The 19,447-nt window shown below is 39.1% G+C and overlaps 2 protein-coding genes across 2 annotated transcripts; both read left to right on the top strand.

Annotated features, from left to right (window-relative positions):
• The first annotated feature begins 1,386 nt into the window (after window positions 1-1,386).
• LOC134052943 (arylacetamide deacetylase-like 4) lies at window positions 1,387-7,106 on the top strand. The gene is made up of 4 exons (XM_062507703.1): window positions 1,387-1,542; window positions 3,935-4,151; window positions 5,071-5,134; window positions 6,329-7,106. The coding sequence occupies exons 1-4, from the start codon at window positions 1,387-1,389 to the stop codon at window positions 7,104-7,106; spliced, it is 1,215 nt and encodes a 404-aa protein (XP_062363687.1).
• Window positions 7,107-14,398: 7,292 nt separating this feature from the next.
• LOC134052949 (arylacetamide deacetylase-like 4) lies at window positions 14,399-19,125 on the top strand. The gene is made up of 4 exons (XM_062507710.1): window positions 14,399-14,584; window positions 14,962-15,178; window positions 17,954-18,017; window positions 18,351-19,125. The coding sequence occupies exons 1-4, from the start codon at window positions 14,402-14,404 to the stop codon at window positions 19,123-19,125; spliced, it is 1,239 nt and encodes a 412-aa protein (XP_062363694.1). The 5' UTR covers window positions 14,399-14,401.
• The last annotated feature ends 322 nt before the right edge of the window (window positions 19,126-19,447 follow it).

Below are 19,447 nucleotides of genomic sequence, written 5' to 3' on the forward strand. Positions count from 1 at the left end.
ATAATCTTCTGGCAAGGGAGGGAGAGGCACCAAGGACATTGGGAAATGAAAATCCACAAAGAGTTGTTGGATAAAATGAAGAAACAGTTTGGGCAGAGAGAGCAGAACATGGAATCAGCTGCTTCTCAGAAAGCGTAACACCAAACTCAAAAACAAAGCTCGGTCCTGCTTATTCTAAACAGCTTCTGAAGTCAGGTATCAAACCTGAGCCATTTCCCATACAGGTCATGGGCTATGCATGCTCAAGCCCTGTGATTCTCTCTCTTTAGTTTCATTTTCTTATACAATTCCAGGTCAACTCATCCCTTACATTATTTTATTATTGTTTAAGTAAGAAATTTATACACTTGTTTTACCCACACTGTGATTTTTCAGGATGAGAATTTGCTGTCTTCACATGCTGAGTGGATTGCTAAAAACAAACTGTTCCCAAAGGTGGTATCACATGAGGTGTGCTTTTCAATTTTTTTTTTTTTTTTTTTGCTTCAGGTTAAATCTAATCACAAATTATTTTTGTATGGAAAAATATGTCATTTCTAGAGGAAGATCCTGAAGCTCACCACAGGTAAGAGTGTGCTGCTGATATCTAGTCAGTGCTACTAGCCCCAAAACCATTAGGTTCAAGTCTAGTTTACATCAGTTGGAATTGTATTTCTACCTGGAATGACATCTGTACATAATATCTTCCTGGAAGACAGAGACTGCAGCACTGCCAGGCTCAACCAAGAGGCAGATAAAAAAACCAAACAAAAACCAAGGAAACACAGCAGCTGGTGCAGTAGAAGAGCCATTGAGGAGGATGAGGCAAGTACAGCTCTCAGACCAGGCTGCAGCTGCCTCTGGCTCCACTGGACTCAAAGGTGCAATGGCAGCAGCACCCAAAATCTGCCATCATAGGTGATGAAACATGTTTGTGACACTAAGCCTTGATTTCAATGTAAGTCTGAAAAAGACATGGAGGCACAACAAAGCAAGAATCTAATCATCTCAGAAAATGATTACCAAGAAATGCTGCATGGGAATTCACAAATAATAAAGACTTTCCTGTTATCAAAAAAAAAGAGAGACAGAACAAGTTTTTGTCTTCTTGTAAACTGACACTGCAATGATCCATCAAGTCATGGTTCTGCTGTGATGGGCACAGCCTTGTTCCTGCAGATGTGAAAACCGCTTATGCAAGCCTCTCCCACAACTAATTGTTACAATATAATTGTATGGTTGGGTTACCACATGTTTTCATCTTCCTATTGGCATTTTTGAAAGCTGGATTATGAGCTCTGACAAGAACAGATAATCCTGTGCCTTTACCTTCAGAAATCCGAAAGTCTGAAAAAGGGGAAGGACACCACAGCTGGTTCCTTCTTGGGCTCCTATCAACACAGCAAGATGGAAATTCTCCTGGCCATTTTTCTCACTGTTTTGGCTGGCATTGTGGCGATTGCTTTCTATTATGAACACCCCAAAGCAGAAATTCCTCATGGAATCAGTGAGCGCCAGAAGCTTTATGTTCTTCATTACTTCATGAACTTTGGGCTTGGTCTGGTAAGTAAAACTTAATCACAGCTTGAGTTTTAAATTGTGTTTCTGTTAGAAGGATAATGGTTTGGTGATGTTTTTTAGAATCAACATTTAAATAAATTGCAAATACGCAACTGGACTGATTAGGTGATGTCAGCAGATTCTTTCAGCTGTGCTGGGCATAATAGACTCCCCTGTTTGCTATACAGCAGCAAAGGCAATATTTTTGAAAAACAGAATTGGGCAGACTATGCAATTTCCCGTTTTTTTCTGATGACCTGTGTTTTAGCTTTTCATGCCTGCTGCCTCACGGCAGTGCTGGAAGGTTTAGAAGGTAACTCTCCCTGTGGATGTGGAATTTCTGCTCTGTATAACACCGTGCTTGCTTACAGAGTAAGCAGCTAAATGATGTCTGTGATCTCAGCTCTCTCCTACAACCCTGTCACTCTCCTCCTGAGCCATCTGAAGAGAGCTGCCACATTCATCATCATTTGCCTTTCAATATGCCTGAACAATTTTCTTTTTTGCAACAGTACACGTAATAACTAAAGCAACTTTCTGTGTCATTGTTTTTGGCACATTTTTGATCTGTCCTCGCTTTTCATCTTTGCTTCTTTCAAAACTAAAACATGACATGCACTTGTCTTTCTGTTTCATCAATCATCCTGTCTTGAATTAACTGTTGCCCCTGTCATTTAAAAAATCCTTCTGTGATACCTACACTGAGCTTCTTTTGGTTGTTTAAATTGTAAAAAAACCTTTTCAATCTCTTTGCTTGTGCATTACATTTCCCTTCAATTCTATGTTCTAATATTGTTAATTCCTCCTTTCTTTCCCTGCCCCATTGCTCTGTAAGTTTTGTTGGAAGTCAGTGAGTTCCCAAGAAGGTGACTCACCCTGTCTCTGGTTCCACACCCTCTACTTTGACAGCAAACCAATAAAACAGGATAGGAATTAAGTCAGAGTTACTTTTCTTACAAGTATTATACAGTGTATAAACATCCACATTTTCTAAATACTGTGTAACTGCTCTTTATCCATCAAAGTTTTATTTTTGTGTAATCCAGATGTTAAAAGTGAAACTGCAGAATTTAGAAATTTACTGGTGATTTATGTCTTTTTTAACTGCTGATCTTACAATTTTGTATCCTTTCTGCTGGCCGGTGAGAGGCTGAACACAAGCACTGTCACACACTGCCTGAAAGGAGCAGAGAGATAAGGACATTAATGGAGGGTTAAACCAAAGTTTAAATGCAAGTAGAGTTCAAGTCATGTAGCAACTCCTGCTATGGCTGTTGGGCAAATTACTTGTGCCAAATTCTTTCAAGAGCTGACAATCCATGAAGTCAAAACTGCATGGAAAATTACAGTTTACAAGTATATCCAGTGTTCAGCTGGGGCAAAAGGCAACATCGCTGTGGTTGGTAAGGTCTCCTAGGACTCCTTTTAGTATTTTCAAGACAAAGATTATCTCCATTTCCATACAAACACAGCTAATTGCAAAAGTATTAGTGTGAGGAAATAAGGTACCAGAGGGAAACTGATGAATAAATAAGTAAAGTTATTTTCCCACAGACATGCACCAGGAGTTCTGTAGAAGGAATCAATATGCAACTATAACTTGGCCACAAAACAATCCTTCCTGTCTATGGGATCAGCTCTTCAGACCTAAAATAGGCCTAAACCTACACCAAATTTAACAGGATCACGTTACTGAGCCACGTGAGTGTGTGAAAATATGAGGTGAAAATCACAAGGATAGGTTTTTAAGATCTATGCAGACCTTTGTATAATTCTCCTTGAAATGCATATGCATGAATAATGGCAGCACAACAAATTTAATTTCTCATTAGAGAAGTATGCTGTGGAATTAGTGCAAAATTGAATCCAATATAGTGGAAATACAGTAATACTGCCTCATATTTTTTCATCTTGAGCAGGAATAGACTAGAGCAGGCTACAAGTGAAACAGCTTAAATCCATGCAGATGCAATAGAGTAGATGAGCCCAGAGTGACATAAGAACCTTAGCCTGAGTGTTTAAGTAAGAATCAGTGATCTGTGAGAAGATCAAGCCTGAGTTCAAAGCTATTCTTGGTCAGGAGCATAGCTGTGGTAGATGCTATGGATTTTTTTTCCTGCAAGATTAAAAGCAGTGTGAGTTTGGGAAACAAAAGTATTGGTTATGTTTTTCATCCAAAGCTAAAATTTAAAATACTGTAACTACTCTCTCCTTATTTTGTTCAGGCACATGGCTACTGAAACACCTGACAAGGTGAAGTATTCGACACCTTTTATCTACTATTAATAGTTTGATTGTTTTCCTACTGAACTGACCATGGAGTTTAAAATTTTTAATTACCAATCTCCAGGTTAGGTAGAAATTTGCACTAATTTGTGCTTTCTTTTATCACCAGGCAACATTTTTGGACAAAGTAGGTATCATCTCAGAGGTCCATCTCCTCAGGGTTATAATGGATACAATACCACCATTAAAGGATGAACGTCTTCTTATCAAGGACTTAAGGTTTGAAAGGGTTAAAGTGAGAATTTACCAGCCAAATACATCAAACAACAGCGAAAGAAGGGGAATCCTTTATTTTCATGGAGGAGTTGGCCGGTTTGGAAGTATCCGTAAGTAATATAAATAAAATGAGGTGTGTTAGGTGTACACATGCAGCACCAAGAATGGGTCAGGGAAGGAACCACACTGGCTCATCTGGTCCCACCTCTCTCCTCCAGCAGGGCCATCCCACAGCACAGGGCACAGCATTGTGTCCAGACAGCTCTGGAATATCCCCAGGGAGGGACACTCCACAGCCACACACCACGGAGTTTCTGATCTGATGTGGTATATCTTAAATTACAAGAGTTAGTAGGTTTAACACTGAAAATAAAAAAGAAAAAAATCAGGACAGCAGACTCAATTTATACATGCAACAGGCATCACGTTAAATTGTCTTTACATAGACTGTGCATCTAGAATAGTCCCTGATCATATTTAATGCCTATTTTCTTCTTTCCTCTTCATGCTTATGAGAAAAGTTGAAAATCTCATTAGAACTTTATTTCTTATTTAAAGCACCCATTTTTTTTTGCTCCTAAGTGTGTGCTAGCTTGTATGTGTGTATTGTGCTGCGTGTCTTTATAGTGGACAAACAAGGACAAAACTCATTTTGGGATGTGACTGCAAAAGACATGAGATGATGCCTCATGCACAAGAAGAATTCTTGTACTGGATTTAGCAATTTAGATTTTTTTTTTTTTTTTTTTTTTGGTAACAACTTGTCCCCTTCAAAATAACTTTAAAAGTGGCAGCAGTAGTGCTGCCTGTAACTTTTCAAAGAAGGGACCAAAACAACACATTGGTTTAACTTCTGGATTTCTTACCAGCTAGAAGATTCTCAGAGCTGTAAGGAAATGATGAGCCATGCCACATGCTCCACATGCTGTGTAGCATTAGCCAGGCAAGAGAGATAAGAATGTCAGAATATTTTCATTCCATTTATTTTTAAAGCAAGTTATAATTCCAGTGAACTGCTCTGTTTGACAGGGGCCTACGAAAGGACGTGCCGCTATTTCTGCAGGAAGACCAACTCAGTGGTGGTGTGTGTTGGGTAAGAGACCAGCCCAGACCCTGAGCCTAGCTCTGCAAGCTTCACTGCAGTCAAGCTCCTTTTAAAGCACATTCAGTACCTACTCTTAATGATCCCATGCCTTTCACCCACACTAATTCCTCTCAGGAGGAATTAGTCAACTAAGCCCCAACTGTTTATTTTGAAATGAAATCCATTACAGTAATTTTATAATTTGTAGCTACCACTAAGACATGAGGATGTTTTTGTTTTCTAGAGCTTCTTTTCTAGAAGGTGTTCTATTCCAACCTCCTTAGGCTGAAAGCCTGAAGTGTAACTTTCTCTTGAAAGCACAGTTGCCCAGGACACTCTCAAAAGAAATCCATACACTTGACTCCATTGTCTTAAATTCTTCAGTAAGTTATACTTGCAGGCATGATGCATTTCCATGAAGAAATGGAAGCAGGAAATCCACATTTAACTTGTAGTCAACCTGAGATGACCATTACAAATATTTCTCTGATGAGCTGTAATGCTTTTTTAAAAGAAACAATTTCTAAAACTTCAGGCAAAGAGTTAATCACAATTGCACTAATTGCTGTTCATGTCCTAAAATACTTGAAGAACCAATAACTCACTGATTCTGTTTAAATAATTCAGCTTCCAGAACACTGAAAATCTTTCAGATTTTGAAATGAAATCCATTCCAAAACAGAAAGGATTCAAACAGATCCAAAATCTTTCAGATTTTCAGTATCAATTTTCTATGCTCATATTTTCTATGCTCATATTTTCTAACAATTTATTGTTAAATGTTCATTTTCTAACTGGAATTAATGATAACTGATTGACACACCTGCCTTGCCAGCTAATTCCAAAACAACTCTCATGTTCTTTCAGTCTCTTACAAGATAAGTAAAGAAGTATTTTGCAAAGTTAGAACAGTGTACTGACTCTCCCAAACATGAACCATAGCAAATAATACATCAAAAGCACTAATTTGGATCAACTCTATTGCTGCAATTATAATTTATAATTATATATAAATTATAAATTTATAATTATATATATATAAATGTATATATTTAAATATAATATAAATTTCTAATTTATAATTATAACTTATAATAATGCAGAGTATTTTCCTGCCTTTTGAGAGAAATAAATGAATGCCAAGATTCCATCAGGCCCATTCACTAGAAGTGACTGCACTAAAACACTTCCACTCCTATTCAGGTATCGTTTAGCTCCTGAGCACCCATTTCCAGCCCAGTTTGAGGACTGTCTCACTGCTGCCATCCACTTTCTGAGGACTGCACAAGACCATGGAGTCAACCCTTCCCGTGTTGTCATCTGTGGAGACAGCAGTGGAGGGACACTCGCTGCTGCTGTTGCTCAAGCACTGGTGAACAGAAGAGATCTCCCAAAGCTGAGAGCACAAATCCTAATATATCCTTTTCTGCAGTGTGTGGACTTAAATTTGCCTTCTTATCAGCAGAATGAGAGAGTTCCCATTTTGCTAAAGGAACGAACCCTTGTTCTTGGTTTGAAGTATGTTAATCTGGACTTGGGCCTCATCAAGGACGTATTTAAAGGCTGCCATGTCTCAGAAGATCGGAGACTGAAATATCAGAAATGGGTGAGTCCTGACCACATACCTCATGAGTTTAAAACAAGAGGTTACAAACCAAGTGCAACATCTCTACCCTCAGAAGAAATCTGTGAAGTGGCTGAGTCCATGTTTGACCCTGTTTTTTCACCACTGTTGGCTGAAGACAGTGTTATTGCTCAGCTTCCTGAGACTTTCCTTTTGACCTGTGAATTTGATGTGCTTAGAGATGATGGACTGCTGTACAAGAAACGATTAGAGGACCATGGTATAAAAGTGACCTGGTGCCATCTGGAAGAGGGATTCCATGGAACACTGTTCTTAGCGCTTTTTGGTAGGGTGGTAGCATTCCGCTCTGGAACTAAAGGCCTGGAAAAGATAGTAAATTTTCTAAGACTGATGTAAAATTACATTTCTTGTTTTCTTTTCCTGATTCCTATCTCTTTTTGCTTACAAATTTATTTCTTAAATTCCTCAATTTTCCTTGCCTTAAATCATCACCTTAAATTTCTGCATTGCATCTGTCTTCTTTTTACCCACTAAGTTGATTGCATGATGGCCTTTGCTTAATTTTCTCTCAGGAGAGGGAAAATCAGGTGAATTCACATTTCTTTCCTCTAACAGCTCTTCAGTTTTCTCTTGTAGCCATTAAAGATCTTATCCTTATAGCACTGAGTTTGCAACGTGGTCTGGTTGTGTAAGCTTCTGGTTCTGTTAGAACACAAACCATGTTTGAAAACAACCTGGGGCAGGTAACAGGGTGTGAATCTACAGGATTGGTGTATAAAGAGTATGGCCAAAGACTTAGGAAAGCCTGCATCTGGTGAGAGTGGAATTTGAGACAAGCTTAAATAGAACTGTATGTCACAGGAAAAATGTGAACACAGACAGAAAGGAAAGAAAGGGAAGAGAGGGAAAGTGCAGGCCTGGAACTACAGATGTTATATCAAGTATTGGTTAAAGAAAACAACATCTATTATAAAAATCATGCATATAGATCTTATATATAGTTGCTAGATACATGGGAATATAAAGTAATATCAGTTCTTTTACAAAGTGTAGGCCTGCACTGCCTGATGGAGGAAGGACTCTCCCTTTGAGGGACAGTGTCAAGTGCCATTGGAGAGAAAGACAAATGATTGAGAAAATTCTTAAAAAAAAAAAAAAAATCCAAGTTCAGGTCAATCTTAAACTGTTTACAAGAGATGAATGATCAAGGACACTAATACAAAATAAAATGGCATAACAAAAGTGTAAAGCTATTTTCTCAGAAATGAACTCAAATATTGCCAAAAATGTCAGTAAATGTTTCAATTACACCATTCTGAGGTGAGTGTATAACTGTTGAACAGTGTAATTGTTTCAGGTTTTTGTTATAATCTTATATCCTGAATTAAAATAACTTATCATGCCACTAGACTCTGTTGTCTTAAATTCTTCAGTAAGTTCTACTTGGAGGCAGATGCATTTCCATGAAGAAACAAAAACAGGGTGAGGATGCAATTTTACTGACAGTCAGAACTTCTGTTTTTTGCTTAAATTAACACCTGGAAACCTACCCTCACTACAATTACCACCATTCTTGTCAAGGAAATTTCTAGCTCTATAATTTTCCAACAATACTCTGTATCTGATATTACTTATGTGTTTTCTGCCCCCCACTGGCTCATTTAAACTATAACCAAAGGCAAGGATGCTGGAGACAGTTATATAAGACAAATGATCCAGCAGAAAACACCCTACAACCAAGGGAAGGGCTTTCCTGCAATGCTCTGCATGGCTATTTACATTCAGCACATAAGCAAAGAAAGCCTGCCAGAACAATATGAATTACATTTAGTTACTCTCACATAGCAGTCAGAATAAAGGGGACAATTTATAGGGAACTTCCATATGTCATCTCTGAATGAATACAATGCAAATAAGCATAAAGCCCAGAAAATCTTCTCCAGTGTTTTCCTGATTTTTAGGCACACTTCCACAGACACTGTTGAATGGTGCCTGTTTTCCATATGGGCAACCCATGCCATGAACGCTGAGGTGACAGCAGTGAGACCTTGTCCATAAAGTGGTAGAGCAGTACATTCCTGCCACTCAAATATACAATGAGTCAAACTAACACAAAAGTTGACAGCTGTCAAACCTCTCATGGTTGGTAAGATGAAGATACTACAGAATTATTTTTTTTAAAACCCAGAGAGCTCCTGGGTTATTGATGAGTTTTTGCCTACGAAGAACTCAGGAAAATATGATGTTGATAAATAAGTTTCCTTAGCTGGGGCACTTCCTTCCCATCTTGACAAAAACAACTAGTTCCTTCCACACGGGAAGGTGAAGTGCCTCAGGTGATAATTCCCCCCAGAGTTTGCATCCTGAGTGAAGCAACAGCCCAAGCCATGCTACCCTCCAGACAGAAAAAGGGTGTAGACAAGGCTGGTCCATCCAGAGATGTTAATCCCAGAGAATGTGGGCATGAGACACATTTCTTGAGCTGCTCTCTAGAGTTTGCCCAAGGGCACTAATAGCACAAAGAAAAGGATCCAGGAGCAGATCAGAACACTGTCAAAAGCTGAAAACTAGTGAGGTGCTGGGGAGCTCAATGCAGCTGGGAGGGCTTGACACTCTTTGAGCTGCTCTGTGTGACAGGAAGATGCTGAAGGAAATTAAGAAGGGAAAACAAACTGCCCTGCATCATTCCATCACCAGATGTCAGCACCAGCTGAGTCTGTAATAACCTGGAAAACCTCTGTGCTCTGGGCACATAATGTGAGTACCTGAAACACATTACCGAAGGTCAAACTGTGGTTTGATTTCAATATTTTACTCAACCTGTTCTTATACCTTCATAGCCTGAAGCTGTCTGTTTAACAAGAGAGCACATTTTAAGCCATAACAACTTTAGGTTACCTGTTCTAACCAATCAAATCTGGAGTGGTGTATTACAGAAGTTTACAACTTCAGTTATCTGCTTTGCTGTCTTCACATCACCTCTTTATACCACACCAGTTGCAACTCACATACCATAGCGTTTTTTAAATAAACAGGCAATTAGAAAACATTCCAAATTTACTAGCTCTATCATTTATAATAAAGTTATTTATTTTAAAGCACTTAGCACTGTTGTCTGCCTATGATGCCCATTCTCTGTCCTGCTCAGGCATAATCCTACAAACCCTGGCTGTTTTTATTTCTGTCTTCCTTGTCTCAGTTATTCACTGTGTTTGCTGATTCCTGTCAGAGTGCAGACACTGCTAAACTGAATATTTGGAATACTGAGATTCAGACAAACCTGGCCATGGCAAAATAAGGGCAGTTGAAGTCGTTATATTTATATTCAAGCAACTTCTGTTTTAATGAGATTCATTTTGATGTGATGACCTGCCATGAAATCCCAAGTGGATGTTCCAGAGCAGCTTTTTGTAGTCCCTGTGTATGGAGCAGAAGTCATTTGGTCTGAGGAACAGAACTGCACAGCAACAGAGACACAGACAGCAATCCCTCCACATTTCCCAATGCCAATCCACAAAACCTTCCAGTTGAATAAGTATTGCAAAAATGTACCTGCTCTGAACTGTTCAACACAAGATCTGAATTTCCATCACTGAATGGTAATACATAACATTTGTCTTTTTTTTTTTTTTTTAAATACAGTACAGCTTTTTACTCCAGAATCTGTTAGCAGCTGTTTAGTCTAAGAGTCATTTGGAAGAGACAGACTTCAAGGAAGAGAAGGAAGAAAGAAAAGGCTAAAATAAAGATTTATGACAGACTAAGTGCAAGATGGCTTTCTGTTGTAAGAGCAAAGCATACAGGAAATAGCTACTTATTTGGGTGGGGAGATGGAGATAAGGAAAAGGAGGACACTGAAAGGTAGGTAGGAGGCTGCCTAAACGCAGAGGCAGATGAAGCAAATACACAGCACCCTTAAAAATCACTATGGTAGAGCATGTACTAAGCTCTAAGTTCTTAAAGCTTCTTGTCACTGTGAAAGGCATATTAAGTCCATCTCACAAATCAGAAGACTCAGGCTTACAGGCATGAAGAGGTCTGAGATGCTTTCAGTCAGTTGTTGAAATAAAATGAAGAAATGTGAACTGAAGTATGGCACGTTCCTCCCATCCTCTACATGGTAAAAGCAAAGTCAGTGAAATTACTCTACAGATTCTAATTGTTCTGCTAAATTACCTAGAGAAAATAAGAATAATTTTAAAAAGCAAGGAAAATAATATTTACCAGAATGTTTAGTTTTGAAATTAACATTAAAAAATAACTCTATGAGAAGCTATTATTTCTGGGTTTAAATTTTCTTTTTAATACGCTATTTTTTCCTGCTTTCTGTTCCCTGGCTATACCTGCTGGAATTCCTACCTCAGACATCACAGCTGACTACCATGCTTTAGTCACTCCTAGGATTTCCTGTGTTACACACAGCAGCTCTGCAATAGTCAGCTTAACTGCGGTGGAAACAGCCTGCAATTACAAGTGAAATGTGCTGCAATATTTTAGAGAAGGACTTTACAAGAAAATCAATAACTCATGACAGTCACAGAATTCATTAGCACCAGCTCCCCTGGCCCTCCTGCCTTGCGTAGTGTTGTGTTTGTGAGCTCCTGCCTCTTCCACTAATAATTAAGAGGAAGTTGATGAATTTTACACATCCTCAGGCTTCAAAATTATGTGTGATTCCACAGCTACAGAAGCTTTAGAAAACCCACAAGACTGAGCCTTGGGAAAACCTGCAAAGACCACATTTCTATGGGTAGGCATCATTACTGTACTTCCCCTTCCCATCATTATTATAACTATTAGAAATACGCTGAAAAATCAAGAAGAGAATGAATTTTAGAATTAATAAATGGAAGTTTGCTGATGAGAAGATGGGAAGAATCTACACAACTATTGCCAATTCTGTACTCATCAAGCACTACATTAACCAATATTAAACTCCAACACCAAATTCAATGAATAAAAAATCAATATGTGAGCTCTGAGTAGCTGTTTTATAATAATAAAGAACCACATGAGGCCCATAATTTTCATTACAATGTCAAACTCCAGGGTGTGCTTATTTTCTCTGGTTTAGTGGAATCTCATCAACCTTTAGTTATTGCAAGGCTGTTCTCATCAACAGGTAAAGACTTTGTGGAAACTGGGGTTTGGGGATGACTTTGCTGAAAAACAAAAATATGGCTATAGCATAACACATCAAACATCCCCCGTTTAAAGAACTACCTCTCTACTGCCAGATAGAGAAGAAACCTTTTTGTTTGCAAAGATAAGAGGCACTCATTTCATGCAGTGAATTCAAATGAAATAAAACATTCTTTTGACAATTTACCCCTCAAAAACAACTGGGAGAAAAAAAAAACCCACTGAAAATCTCACTGACTGTTTTGCAACAACTTGAGATTTTGACAGTGACCATAGATATTCCTACCCATCCTGTGGGTACAGGAATGGCTGGCCAGACTGGAAATAGCTGAAATATATGGAATATAAGGCATTAAGCATCATGACACAGTTGTCAGTATAAGCATCCCCAGAAGGACCAGGCAGCTCCCAGACTATGGGATTTGCTTGACTCTGGAAAAACACAGACATTGTGTTAACAGGACAAGGAGGACTGAGGTGCAAACAGCACAGAGGTAGAACATGCTCTAAATCCACATGCTGATAATACTCTAAGAGTAACATATTAAGAGATTAAAACATTAGGTTATTATTTTGACACATTAATTCACCAACATTTCTTTAACAGCCTTTAAGAAAGGCTGTAATGCAGAACTGGAAGATTTTATTTTCAGATTGTACAACTGTACAACAGATTCTGTAGACAACTGCCGGGGCGTAACAACAAAAAGCAAATGAACAAAAACCCCAAACTATCCCTTTGTCAATCTACTTTTAAAATAAAAAGACAGTAAAGCAATTTTCTTTCCACTCTATCAGGTTCATCAAGGTTTCAAAACAGAGGTGACATGTGTGATGTGTTTCGGTTTTAATTAAAGCTGATTAATTATTGACTCACTGAACAGGAGAAGTCCTGCGTCAAAAAGGTGTCAGCAAGAGCTCATAGAGCTAACAGCAGATAGACATGTGCTCTTTGGTATCAGGCTTTCATAATCTCATACAAATAGCAGGTGTCTCATTGCCTTTGGTCGCCTTTAGAAGTTTCATTTACTGCCACTGAAGTACTAACTACCTTTAGGACTTTTTTTATTCCTGATTAAAGGTTCTTTAGAAAGCACAGAAATGGCCTCCTCTGAGGATTCAAATATAATAAACCATCAAGAATGCTGCAATTTCCAGAACTGATATCCATGTGGGAATTTATTTCAGGATATTTTGTCTGATGGCACAGACATCAGAAATTAGCACTTAGTAAAACTGTGCTGTTCTTACAGGGATGTATGTTAAAAAAGCACCAGACCCCCACAAGCTGTGCTACAATATCACACTACAGGGAAACATTTCTAGAACAAAAAACCACAAGCACCCCTGGGTGCCCCAGCTGTGCTGCAGAGCCCTGTGGAGAACATCTTTTAATAAGCTTAGGACAAGCTGAGCGCTGGCCTTGGGCATCTGGGTTTGGCTTCAATACCCTACAGTCTAACATTTTAACTACTTTAACTACATCCCAAACTTGTGCTCTGTGGAAGGGAAAGGCTCCAAACCAGCCAATCTCAGCACAGAAAAGGTTCTAATGATCCTCCTGTTTCACAAACCTTGGCACAAATTTACACGTGACTTCATCCCACACATCCTTACCATCACAAGCCAACGTTGTGCAAATCAGCTGCCAGTGTTGTTTTGATTTAAATACTGTGCAAGTGAAACTAAAGACTAATTCAGTTTTCAGACTGGAATTCCACTTTAAAAGCCAAGGCACAAAATGTTTAGTAGCTGTAAATTTTAAATCGTGTAGAAAACATAATTCTAGTAAGAAGAACACAAGCCAGAAAAATTACTTCACCAAACAACTGTTACCAACCCCTCACCAATACACAAGTACTCATAATGCCTCTACACTGAAATGCAAACAAGAAGTACAGTGAATATGAAACTCTGAGGGTTAATTACCAAAAAGCTTCTACCTGAAACAAAAGTGGCTTCAATCTACAAACATACCCTCAAGTGTCTGGAGAGACCTTCGTGTACATTAAGGTTTGCAGTGACTTTAAACACTGAGCATAGGTACTCTTATTTAAACAAAAATTAAAGCATGAATGTGTCAGTGCATTAAAAAAAATTGGATTTGAGTATTTTTCTTCTCAGAGAAATGTATATATGATTTGATGACAAATGCAAGTAGCCCCACATCACTAAAATTTAACACTGCAACAGGAATGTCCATCCAAAATGAATCCACTACCAACCAAAAATACCATCTTCAAATCAGGGTCCCTCAAGAATAATAATTTCTCCTTGTTAGTGAAGAGCTCACAGTATTAATCACTTCCATATAGTTTGAATCCCACCTTTTGTAAAGGGTACAAAGAAAGCATACAAGTGCTGCCAATAGTATCATTAGCAAAAGAAGGGTGGAGAAAATTGCATTACAATGCATTGCAACATTAATAAACATTTAATTTCTGCATATGAACTGAGCATTCAGTCTCCTGTGAAGACACCTTAGATGCACTTGAAAACAAGGCTTAACCCAGCACTGGTTTTATAGCATTCACTCCCACTAAAGTGAAATGGCATCCGTTTATACAACTTTAGCAATTATAGGAATGTTTTTTATTTCTCCTGTTTTAATACCAGCACTGTTTTTGGGGGTTGTATTATATGATTTTTTCAACTCAGAACTGCCACCTGGAATTGAGCAACCTCTAAAGCTTCGATTATTCCACTCCTTGCTGATTACAACCATGGTCATGGTAAGTTAAATTTCTAAACCTGCGAATTTCACTTTTTGCTTAGGTAGGATATTTGGGAGCTGGAGGAAAATGGCTTAAGGGAAAAAAAAAAAAGAAAAAAGCAAATTAATGCTCCTGAAGCCTGTAAGCATTGATATATGAACCCAAAACATGTATAATTAACTCATAAAATTAATATGACTAATCTTAAAAGCTTCTTTAGATTTTTCAGTCAAACTGCAGCCACTTTATGATAGGAAACTGTTTCAAATGACAATTTAAAACAAATATCTAGATGTATCCTCTACATATTGAACTGCATGTACATAGGATAATGCTGTCTGTTCAGGAACAAGCCAACATTACTCCTCTTCTTCCAAATTCTTTCTTTGCAACAGGGAAAGATTTTGGATAGGCTGGGGATCTGCAATGATTTAACCATACTGCGAGTAGTGCTCGATGGGATACCACCACGGAGAGATTCCAAACTGCTTATCAAAGATCTCACAGTAGATGAGGTACCCTTGAGGATTTATCAGCCCAAAAGCCCACCCACTGGTAAAAGAAGAGGAATTCTGTATTTTCATGGAGGCGCTGGCACATTTGGGAGCATTAGTAAGAAATGGGCAAGTTTTATTTTCAAGTTAAATTCAAACTTTAACACTTTTGCCTTCAGGCATGTGTCAATCAATGCCTGCCCTGTCCTTCACAGTGTCATCAGTCTTTGCTCAGTGCAAACTAGAAAGTATTTGTAGAATGTATTGTCTCCTGTTAAAGGGAGTCCCATCTCTGATTCCAGTGAGGGATGCTGCTCTACTAAGACTATCCTATAAAACATACAATTTGGGTCCAAGGAAGAATTTAAATAAATTTTTAAAAATCTGTAAATAAATTCTCACTCATGCAAGCAAGGAATCCAAATGAAGAAAAATATAAATAATGAAGGAGCAATTTGGGGAAGTTTAATTCTCGTGGTGACATGGCACAGGATACTTGATTTCTTTTCCAGACAGGGAGACTACCCTTGTCTCAGCAGCTGGGAGTTCAGCTTCCTGAGTGCTCCAGATCTCCTCCTGAGCAGCCAAGGCTCTGAGTGCTTTCTCTGGAAGACAAAGTCCCTAACATGGAAATCTGGACTTTGTTCCAGGGGTTAGGCAGTGCGATTTGAGGGTTTTGAATCCTTTACTGTTTCAAAGGGTACTGCTTCTGCACTATACTGAGCAGACTTGAGTTTCCTGGCATCCTTCAGCCCCGTGCAGAAATCACGACATAACTCCCATGCCACTCTGCACTGGGGCACAGATAACCCAGCCTGCTGTACTCAGAGCACAGGAGTCTGGCTGGAGTGTCAGGTTCACATCTAGAGCTAGTCTGGGTGGCAGTGAGGGCTCCAGGGATGGCAGGCACTCTGTGATCTAAGTGACAGGTGAATTCCTCTCATTGGAAGAAAAGAACATGCCAGAAGTTGCCCAGTGAGTCCCTGTTCACATGGCATGGCTTGATGTAACAGCCATAGCTGTACACAGAGAGTGGGACCTGACCTTTGGCTTCAATTCCTTTCAGTGGTTGATAACAGGAAAACAATCAACATGATGACAAGCTTTCGGAAGCTTTGGGAATCTGCAGCCTGAGAAGCCTGAAGTCTGTGACCAGTAAATTAGCAGATGCTGCTCTGAAGAGAATCAGTGGACAGATAACTATGACTTATTCTCAAATGGATGTGATATCCTAGAGTCATTGAATAGTTTGGGGGGAAGGGACGTTAAGTCTCGTTCTCATTCCAAGTCCCCACCACGGGCAGGGACACCTTCCACCATTCCAGATTGCTCCAAGCCCTGTCCTACCTGGCCTTGGACATTTCCAGGGATGGGGCAGCCACAGCTGCTCTGGGCATCCTTTTTCAGGTCCTCACCACCGTCACAGGGAAGACTTTTTTCCTAATATTTAATCTGAACCCACTCTTTATCAGTTTGATCGTTTTAAGTTTATTAAGTCAGCGAATACATGAGTAAAGGAGACTGAGTGGCTAAAACCCACTTTCATTTCTAGAAGTGTCTCCTAAAGAGTCTACACACCCATGACACGCAAGGTGAGGTCTTTCATTTGGATTACAGCTGAGTGAAAGACAGAAAAAAGATGTGTTATGGGAAGCTCCTGTGAGATTCCCATAAGGATATCTGTACTGGGAACACTGCTAATCAATTCATTAAAACACAAAAAAGATGGTGCAAAGTGATGTGTTATTAAGTCCTCTGAGGGTCATAAATGGATGGCTGAAAATCTGCAGAATGTCTTTATGACAGCAGAGGATCAGACAATAAAATGACAGGTGAAATGGCATGCAGAGAAGTCAAACAGATGAACAGAGCATTCTGACCTTATAAATGAAGCAATGGACTCCAAGCAGGAGCAGGAAGAAGATCTTGCAGGAAGGTCTTGGGATTATGGTAGGAAGTGGCCTGAAAATGTCGGCATAGTGTACAGGAGCAGTCAAAAAGCAAATAAAATGCTAGCAACTATTAGTAGGAAAAGAAAGACAAAACAAGAAACTTTTTAATGCCACGGTAATAAATCCATGGTGTATCTAAATATAGTATAGTGCTTATAGTTCTGTTTTCCACTCCTCAAAAAGGACAAAGCAGTACAGGAAAGACTTGGAGAGGCTGCCTAGGTGAGGAAAGTGCTCCTGTGCAGAGAATATGGGAACAAACTATGACTCTTCAGGCTGCAAAAGATGCACAAAGACAGATACATTAAGTGACTACAAAATCATGAGAAGCGAGAGAAGTTAAACGGGGAAGGATTTATCCACCATTTCTTACAGTACAGGAGTCAATGGAAGTGACTGACAGAGTGTGGAAGCAGTGAATGCCAGGTACAAAAGGAGCAACTGAAATGGCTCCTCACACCTTTATAAGCAAGGAGAGAACTCCTCCTTGCACAAAGCTCTTATGGTTAAGGTTAAAATCATGGGATTAAGAAGTGGTTTGTGTAATTGACAGAAGAAATGCTAATTAAGGGCATTAGGTATTAAGACAGCTTGTCTCAAAGGAGTGCCCAGAGCCTCAAATTCCTGTATGCTCCTTATTGCTGTTTGTCCTCAGCCTACACTGCCCTTAGTTGTTGACCACCAGGTGAGATGTGTGACCACCCCAGACAGATTTCTGGGTTTCCCCAGTATCATCATCCTTATGTGCTTGTGTGACGCCCTTAGAGCCAGTGGCCTACAGAAAATGTGTTCATGTGTAAAGACCACATTCCATAGCACGAGTTCCTTATCAGTCTCGTCTTGCAGTGCCTTCCACAAAGCCTATGTTCAGAGATCTGTATTTTCATTTCAAAAGGATATTTGATTTTCAAATCATCATTTCTGATAAACTTTCTCTCTAGGAGCCTTTGAAAGAGTATGCCGCTATATGGCCAAAAAATGCAACTCAGTGGTTGTGTCGGTTGGGTAAGTTCCATTTTGCCATAGAAGTATTTATGGGAATACAGCTCTCAGTTGAAACTCTTCTGAAAAAATATGCTGAAAATATTTAGTTTTAGATTGCATCCCTATTTTTCATTTAAACCTTTCATTTAATTTAGAAATGCCCTTATAGGCAAAGTATTCTAAAATAGCTGTAGCTGTAGCATTAGTTTGGCCTTCCAACCTACACTAGCTAAACCCAAACATAATCTTTAAAATTAAGAAAAGAAGTCTGCATAACTACTACAGCAACTACAAACACCAGAAATTGAATGTATATAATTCCACTGACAATAACTACAGTCTCTGACATTTCAGGTACCGTCTGGCTCCTGAACACCCCTACCCAGGGCAATATTTTGACTGTCTCAGTGCCACCTTGTACTTCATGAGGAATTTAGAAGAGTATCACGTGGATCCTGGTCTCATCATCATTAGTGGTGACAGCTGTGGAGCTAATTTTGCCACAGTTATTTGCCAAATACTGCTGAATGATAGAGAGCTGCCAAAAGTACGTGCTCAGGTCCTGCTTTACCCAGGACTCCAGGGGCTGGACTTCCACTTGCCCTCCTACCAGCAGAATGCTTTTGTCCCCATGTTGCCCCGGAAGATGATCATCTACTTCTGCTTTCGCTACCTTAACAGAAAACCCACACTTTGGAAAGATGTTCTACAAAACTGCCATGTTCCCGAGAGTATGAGACACCAGTATAAAAAATGGGTAAGTGCTGACCTTATTCCTGATGAATTTAAAATTAGAGGCTACACACCACCAAAACCTACATCATATAAACCTGAAGTCCATGAAGCTGTCAAAGAAATTTTAGCAGCAACATTTTCCCCACTTTTAGCTGAAGATTCCATTATTTGCCAGCTCCCCGAGTCCTACATTGCGACCTGTGAGTTTGATGTGTTGAGGGATGATGGACTCTTATACAAGAAGAGACTAGAGGACAATGGTGTTCAAGTGACCTGGTATCACTGCAAGAATGGCTTCCATGGAATTTTAGCCTTTTTTGGCTATGGGATTTTTTCCTTTTTATCTGGAAATAAGATAATGGACAGTATTGTGAATTATATAAACAGTTTATAGAAGTATTTTTCAGATGAAAGATGCAAGCCATGCAGTATCTTTGATGAATTTATACTTGGCGAGGAATATAAACACTTTTGATTTATGGTTCGGATTTTGACTGCATTTTGTAGTTTCTGATTTCAGCTTCTATAGTGAATCTCAAACAAATGTTAAGATTATTTGAAGTGCCACCATTCTAGAAAATATTCTTGTAAAAAGCAATAAGACCAACATGAAAAAGGCAGGGCACCTAGCACATCCTGTTTCACTAAAACCATAGCAATTCCAGTATCTCTGCATGGCTGGCACACACTGAAGGCAAGAGACAAGAATCTCCCTG

Source organism: Cinclus cinclus, chromosome 23, assembly GCF_963662255.1.
Source record: "Cinclus cinclus chromosome 23, bCinCin1.1, whole genome shotgun sequence".
Lineage (NCBI taxonomy): Eukaryota > Metazoa > Chordata > Aves > Passeriformes > Cinclidae > Cinclus > Cinclus cinclus.